Raw genomic sequence first — 8,404 nt, 5'->3', positions numbered from 1 at the left:
TTTTTCGTAAGCCAGTAAAAATCTGTTTCGCATGACAACGAAATATTGAGGGCGCCATCCCTTCTATTTATCAAAATTGACCTGGCCTTTTAGTAAATTACTTTAGTAAATTACTTTCAATAAAAGTATAATTATATTATAATCAAAAACTATACTTGTTTTGTAGTCACAAATATGACTGGTGATATTCGTCAACACGAATACGCTTTATGAATATGAAATGGGGATCAGCTCAAAAGTATCCGTTTTCGTTATTGTATTCGTAAGGTTGCGAAAACTCCCTAATGAACCAGGAATACCATTTATTAAACATGTCTATAAAAATCTCAATATGCATGTAGCGACTAGTCTGCCAGCACTGTGTTGGCCATACACATTGTGAGATTAGGTGAAGGTTCTTGTTAAAAACAAGTTCTTTTAGATGTCGCTTGACGTACAAAGTATTGCCTACATGATTATAGAAATATGTAATTGTTGTTGACATAGAGATGCAATAAAAAAAAACACACAGTGATCAAGAAACATATTTATTGCGTAATGAAAATGTGACATAATTGTGATTTTTATGTACTGTGAAATTGATCTAGTACCATGTTTTCATTTAAATAAACACTTATATATTATACTGTTAAAAAATATGCCATTGTTGAACAAATAAATGTTTTTTGAACTTGATAATATGTATGTATGTAGGAGGCCTGGGTTGTCTCATACTGTAAATATTATTTAATATGTAGTATTAAAATTTACCTTTTCTAACCTAATTTAATAAAACTCTTTTGCTAACATTAGATAGGCTAGACTGAATAGTTTGGCCTACAGTAGTAGTTGTCGAGTAGTGTTAACTTTTGTTTACTGAGGGACGGTCGCAGGACTATTTTAAGGGGTAATTGCCCAAGTTGGAAATTGCTAGAGATAATTAATTAATTTCTTAGGTATGACTATCTAAAAAACGATGTACTCTTGATACCAAAGTAATCCACTAATAAAGACTTATTATTACATTATGATAGCCATGTGGATATCAAACATAAACGTAATCTAATTCACACAATGCTTAATAGGGCCTACAAATTATCATCTACGCATGACATTTTCCTAGCAGAGGTTGATAATGTAACAAAGGTTTTTCAAAAGTTGAATTAACCTTTAGATCTTGTTAGTAATATTGCTAATGTTTTCAAGCAATGCATTAATACTTGTGTGATATGCTAACTGATGAATCTCCCCAGCCTATTAGGATTGTACTACCGTAGAAAGATCAAACTTAAACAACTTAGTGCGAAGATTGAAAATGATATTTTAACAGTATTTACTAGTCGTAAGATAGGCGACACCTTAAAACCAAAAGAAATGAAACCCAGAATCATTAATTCAAAATTTCAATGTGGTTTGTGTGATACAAACTATGTCGGTTACACTTGCCGACACCTTTACAAATGCATATGAACATAACAAAAGTATTAGGCGACCACCTAAAATAACATGGCATAACTGGTGATATCTTAGAATACTTTAGAGTGATAAGTTTGATTGCCTAATTAAGGAGATGTTGTGGATCAAAGAGATAAAATCTACACTCAATAAACAATCTGATTCCATCAAAGCTAAATTGTTTTATATCTAACTCAGTAGGAGGGGCTAATTAATTAAATGCTTAAACTGCACTCTAGAAAAGAAAATATGATCGAAATTTGCAGAAAGAAGCAATTAAACACTATTATTTCAAAGTTTGGAACGTCCGTAATTACTAAGGAAATTCGGCCCAATACATTACGTAGGGAAATGAAGATAAATAGGGTACTACGGAAATACTTAAGTGATAGGGAATCCCCAGCAAAATGCAACAATTATGGACAAATCAACAAGCCACATGACAGGGTTTTCCACAAACAAAGTGTGTGTTTGGATTGCACAAGCAATCCAAACAGTCAGAAATTCATTTTGAGCATGTTCAGAAACATATCTACAAAAATAAAATGTCTTGAGCATACGTACAACACACCAAACCCATTGCAATCATATATATGTGACAATGAGTTTTATCGTCAAGAAACTTGATTTGTTAAAAATGTGACACCAGATAGCATAAGAAAAACACTGCATGATAAAACAAATGACTGATGCACAGGTAGTTGTTTTTCTTTTTTCTGTAAGAAACAAAAATGAACATAATCTTCAATCATTATTTTAGGTAACATCCTGGTGAGATCCAGGCATTAACATGATGATTACTTTTATTTTATATACCGTAGTAGTGATATATCTAGTGATATAATACATTCTGAAATGGTAATGTATTATGGTTGAGTTTGATAAGGATGTTATTTTTTAGTTTGTGGTGAACCCAAATTCATAAAAATACAAGGACATATTGTATAATGAAAAAAACATTGACAAAATTACTCACTTTAGTATCATAACTCTTAGGAAATAGTTCAGGATACAAAAATATTTCAGTTGTATTTTTGCTTTTGTCGATATTACTGTCAACTTCATCAGCAACTGTCACACCAAGTAGACACACTTTATTTGTTGTGATTTCTATGTTACGTACATTACCAAAGAAGTCTGTAACAAGAACTTGGCTGGAGTCCCGCTGAAACAGATCCATTCTTACACCTGGTGTCGATATACATTGTCTTTTAGGGCACACTTCAAACTGTTAAACAAAAAGTTAAAACACTAATAAACAAAGTTATATTTATTTCTTTTCCCAACCAATAAACTCAATAGTAGGGGTTTTCTTAGCACAAAAAAACAGGTCAATCGTTCACTTTTTGATAAAGGCCCCAGATTTGGCATGAAAATTTATTTTTCTAGACGATTTTTAATGTTGATTTGTACCACCTTTTCCTGTAAAATCGTTGATAAAATCGTATGTAAATGGGTGCATAATATATGCCCCTAAAGGAGGTGTGATGAAGTAAATAAAAAAGGCCTATTGAATAAAATACAAGCATTGCTAGGAAATATTATTTCTTTACACAAAACATTCCTCTAAATTAGTACTGTATTGCTTTTGAAATGAAGATGGCACCCATAATGGGCTTCTGTAGTAGAGGCATTAAACATTCATTGTGGCTGTAAAATATGTGTAATAGTGGAAATTGTAAATGTTGAATCGGTAAATTATAAAAAAACTCAACTCATACAATAAGTCATTTTTTTTGTTAAAAGGGCTTGAAATGGGCTTTAAAATGATACCAAACACAACAATATTTTGGAAAGTTTTAAAATGTCACTTTTTAAGGTCACATGTATTGTTTTATTGTATGATATCTCTATAAATATTAATCTATTAGTACAAGTGTAATGCAATTATTTGATCAGTGTATAATTGCCTTTCCAATGATACCATACATCACCATATTTGAAAATTGTCGGCCATCTTGTTTTTCAAAATGGCGGATCATAAAAAGCGAAAAATTGGATGGGGTCTCAGTCTGCCCCTAATCTTTTTAAGTACCATCCATACAACATGTATGCCAAATCTGATGCTTTTATCAATCAATCAAATGAATGATTCTAGTGCTAAGAACCCCTATAGAAAAAAGTAAAAAGAATAAGTAAATCTGCCAAAAAGATAATAGGAAACAATATTAAGAAATCAGATGAAGTTGTTCTTCCAGGGCCTGACAGTACCTCGTGAAGTTGCAAAAACAGCATCCAATAACAGTGATTGCGTTTTACTCAGTGCCGCATCACCGGGATTAGGAGATAATCCACATAACAATGTTTGATAAAACAATTTAGTCAGAGGTGGTACGTGTGGTGAACATTGTTTCATTGTGTGAATAGATGTCGGTGAAGGAATTTTTTTTTTTTTTTTCATTTTCAGGATTTCTGACCGAAGCGCAAAAAGCCGCACATTGAATTGTTTCATCATTTTCATTGAGGTCTTTTAACCGTGATTTAGCTTCATTGACGCTCATGTCTTCAGGGTATAAACAGTTTCCAGCCTTGTTTGAGTCTTTGCTAATATTTAATCTATCTCTAAATGTGGTCATTAATTTAGTAACAATGGCTGACAAGCATAGGAACGAATATCATCGTCAGTACCTCCGACTGCCTTATACTGTTCTTTGTACAAATCCATGATTTTACAGGCATATTTTGGTAATACGTTTACAAATTATTCCATTTTCAACGTACCTCACCATCCCTTTGTATGCTTCTTTGTGTGTTTTTCTGTTACTACTTATTACTACTTTCTGGGCTACTGTCTGGGGCAACTTACAGGATAAAGTTGCTGTCATGAGTATTTTCGTCTATCCCATGACGTAACAGTTCCAATAAAAAAGGACTTGGCCGTGTGGCTCTTCGTTAGATTAAATCTTGTAGGCTGTCATTGTTGTTTTAACATTGTATACACATATGGAAACAATGTCGAACAACTTTTATCCGTGTGGCTTTTCACATGATTAAATCCATTTTTTACCCCTCTTATTTGGTGTCCCCAGGGTAAATTTACAGGATAGGACCCGGCAGCAATACTGATTATTGAATCTTGGCCATATATTTCATTTCATTTATTCCATATTTATTTAGTCATCAATTACGTCATAATTGCAATACAACTGATAACAAGGATCCTGCATAAAAAAGGTTCGTTTTTTTGTAGGACCCTTTTACATAAGAACAATATAAGTAAAGTACTGTATAACTTAGATAAAACAGTCATTTCCCATAAACAAAGGTGTTAATCAGCATATAGTGATAAAAAGTATTTTTTGACCTGTTTTTTTATACATTCATTTTGTTTCTTTAAAATAACCGGTTTATTATCACCATTATAAGTGAATTCTTTCCACAATTTTGGTCCATATATGTGTATAAACTGTTGACTGCAAGTTAGTCTTGTGAAGGGAATTTCGAATTCAGTTTCTGTTCTGAGGTTATGAGTAGGCCTAATAGTGTCACAGTTATTAAAAATATTTAAAATATGATGTGGTAATTCATTAAATTTTATGTTTGTCATAAATCCTATGACGTTTACTTTGTGAATATCATAAACGTTTAATATTTTTAGTTTCTTAAACAGTGGCTCTGAGGCTTGTCTGAGTTTAGGGAAGGTAATGCATTTTACAGCTCTCTTTTGGAGTTTTAGTATTGCTTCTAACATGCTCTTGTATGTATTTCCCCATATTAAGTTACCATACTGAAGGCGAGGTAATACTAAGGTGTTATACAAACTAATACGGACTTTATGAGGAAAGAATTCTCTTACTTTTAAAAGTATACCAGTTGCCCTAGACATTTTTTTCCTAATAAGCTGTATGTGATGTTTCCAGTTAAGATTTTTGTTTAAAATTACACTTTTTTTTTATTTCAAACTGGTTTTTGTCAATGTACTTTTGGGTAGTTCTAAAAACAACGTAGTTGTTTTGCTGACATTCAATAACAGCTTATTTGCCTTAAGCCATACGTTTATTTTTTTCTAGTTCGATATTAATAATATTGTTTAACATTGTAGGGTCATCTCCCCTTGTTATACAAGTTGTGTCGTCGGCAAAACTGATTATATCTATTTTACTACTTGCTCGACTTATATCATTGATGTAGATCAAAAACAAAAGTGGTCCTAAAACAGAGCCCTGTGGCACCCCTATATTGGTGTTTTTTAAAGATGATGAGCTGTCATTGGCATAAACATATTGTTTGCGGCCACTTAAATAATTTCTAAACCAGATTAGAACGATGCCTCTTATATATCTACATAATCAGCCCATCAGACCTTTTGTGGCCTTTCACATGAATAAATCTTCTGGGTATAATAGTAATTGTAGTGAGAAATTTATATCCTTTTTAAGGTAATAAAGATGAACTTTTAGAGAAGGCTTTCCAGTATGCCTGCAGCCTTTCCGAATATAAAAAAACACATTTTTGGGTTAAATTATTCCTTAAAATGTCAATGGACAAACTGTATGGTATCAAATGAAACCATACACAATAGGCTACCCATTGCTACCCAACTTGTATTGAAAATTGTTAATTATGAAGCTAATTGTATGGAAAATGTTGATTTATACTTTTATACAAAAAATGAATATTTGGTAGCATAATTGTTATGTTTGTTTGTTTGTTTGTTTGTTTTATTTGGTACTCAAGAAACACAACAAAAATACCAGGATGACCCATAAAGCTGAAACAGCTTAATTCCAATGGGGTCCATTAAACAAGCAAGTTATATAATAATGTGTACATTATAAATGCATACTAATACAATAAATAGAAACATCCATATACAAAATACAATCATCAGTATGGTAAATGCACAATACCAAAGTGAACCTTTAACGCACGTTTATATTCAATTAATTTGTGTATACTCTTAATATCGGAAGGTACGTAGATCATTCCAGTCTCTAATAGCATTATAATAAAATGTTTTAGAGGCTTGGCCTTTAATATTTGGAATTACAAAGTTTACATTGGATTTCCTTGTACTATGAGTGTGCCGATCAGAAATTTTTATAAAATGTTCATTAAGATATGGAGCTTCAATATCGTGGTATATTTTGAAAGCGTAGATTAGTCTAATATACTTAACCCTATCGCTTATTTTCAGGTATCCAGTAACGGCAAGTTCGGCCTGACCAACATGTGCCCTAGGGGCGAGATCGAGAATAAATTTCACCATTTTGTTTTGTGTTACTTGTAGTTTATTTTTCAGGACAGTACTGATACCACAATACCAGGACGAGACAGCATAATCGAAAATACTTTGGATTAACGCCGTGCATAACAGCTTACGACTTTGCATGTCCAAACAGCTAGCCTGTCTGTACATGAAGTTTAATCTGGAATTTGCTTTTTTAATTATATTGTTAACATATTCTTCATTAGACACACAATTATCTATTTGTAGACCAAGGTATTTTATGGAATTGCAACAACTATGGATGGTCTGTCCATAGAGGACTTCAAATTGTTCAATATTCTTTAATTTCTTTTTGGATCCAAAAATGATGCACTCCGTTTTTTGTGGGTGCATAGATAATTTATTTTCAACCAGCCAGTTATTGCATACTTCCATATTATGCCCTAGTTTATTGGAAATATATACTGGGTCACGATGGGCCACCAACATTGCGCTATCATCAGCATATAATAACAATTTACAGTCATTTTCAATGCATATTAACATATCATTAATGTAACATACAAACAGAAGCGGACCTAATATGCTACCTTGTGGAACTCCATGTGTACAAAGTTTGGGTTTTGAAAAATTTCCATCGATACAAACAATCTGTCTTCTATTATATAAATAAGACTGGAACTCTACCGACCGAACCCGCATTGCTTCTAATTTTTTACACAGAATAGAATGGTCGACTGTATCGAAGGCTTTTTGCAGGTCAAGCATGACCATGCCAACATAATTGCCTTTTGAAATCTGTGTTCTAATAAAATTGTTTAAGTGAATGAGGGTTGAGTCGGTAGAGAAAGTTCTTCTAAAACCACTTTGAAATTCATAAAGTAAGTTATTTTCAAACAAGTAATTTTCGAGTTGATCATAAACCACTCTTTCTAAAGAGTTTAGACATGCTACTTAAAATACTAATGGGTCTGTAGTTCTTCACATTATCTTTCGAACCTTTCTTATGAAGAGGCAAAACCTTCGCCGTTTTCATATCATTTGGAACTACTTTTTTACTTATAGATTGGTTTACAATATATGTTACAGCAGTGGTGGCGCCAGCGGGGGGGCTACGGGGGCTCTAGCCCCCTCGTCGGGGATACTTTTTGTCGGGGAATACTAATATACAGTAAAAAGCGTTCGCGTTCACTTCGTAGCTAGCTTCAGCGCCTAGAAAACCGCGACGTTTCATTGACCGTGAGAGTACGTCAGAGTGATATTATGCACTTTATATGCATTCATTATTGCCAGCGATCTAACTTACTACTAAACAATAGTTAGGTTCGCACTTGTCTGGCGGTATCCCTTTGTACGAATCGTTCAACGTTGGGGGTCGAGACGCATGATATCAAGTTCCATCCAGGGACCAAAATGTGTAATGTAGTTATTTTCCAGGCAAAGTTTACCGACGGTTACCGAAGGGAACACGGGTACTTTTTGTCGGGGAATATAATATACAGTAAAAAGCGTTCGCGTTCACTTCGTAGCTAGCTTCAGCGCCTAGAAAACCGCGACGTTTCATTGACCGTGAGAGTACGTCAGAGTGATATTATGCACTTTATATGCATTCATTATTGCCAGCGATCTAACTTACTACTAAACAATAGTTAGGTTCGCACTTGTCTGGCGGTATCCCTTTGTACGAATCGTTCAACGTTGGGGGTCGAGACGCGTGATATCAAGTTCCATCCAGGGACCAAAATGTGTAATGTAGTTATTTTCCAGGCGAAGTTTACCGACGGTTACCGAAGGGAACAC

At 33.6% G+C, this 8,404-nt stretch overlaps 1 protein-coding gene across 1 annotated transcript in view; it reads right to left on the bottom strand.

The window, feature by feature from the left end:
• Positions 1–538: 538 nt before the first annotated feature.
• Positions 539–8,404, bottom strand: part of LOC140046646 (putative GPI-anchor transamidase) — a 144,737-nt gene continuing 136,871 nt past the window's right edge. The window contains exons 8-9 of the mRNA XM_072091350.1: positions 2,411–2,662; positions 539–2,150 (exon numbers count right to left, since the gene is read on the bottom strand). Of these exons, the coding sequence (XP_071947451.1) occupies positions 2,049–2,150; positions 2,411–2,662 (354 nt within the window). The 3' untranslated portion in view covers positions 539–2,048. The remainder of the gene's footprint in view (positions 2,151–2,410; positions 2,663–8,404) is intronic.

Source organism: Antedon mediterranea, chromosome 4 (assembly GCF_964355755.1).
Source record: "Antedon mediterranea chromosome 4, ecAntMedi1.1, whole genome shotgun sequence".
Classification (NCBI taxonomy): Eukaryota; Metazoa; Echinodermata; class Crinoidea; order Comatulida; family Antedonidae; genus Antedon; species Antedon mediterranea.
This window is presented reverse-complemented; position numbering and strand designations above follow the sequence as displayed.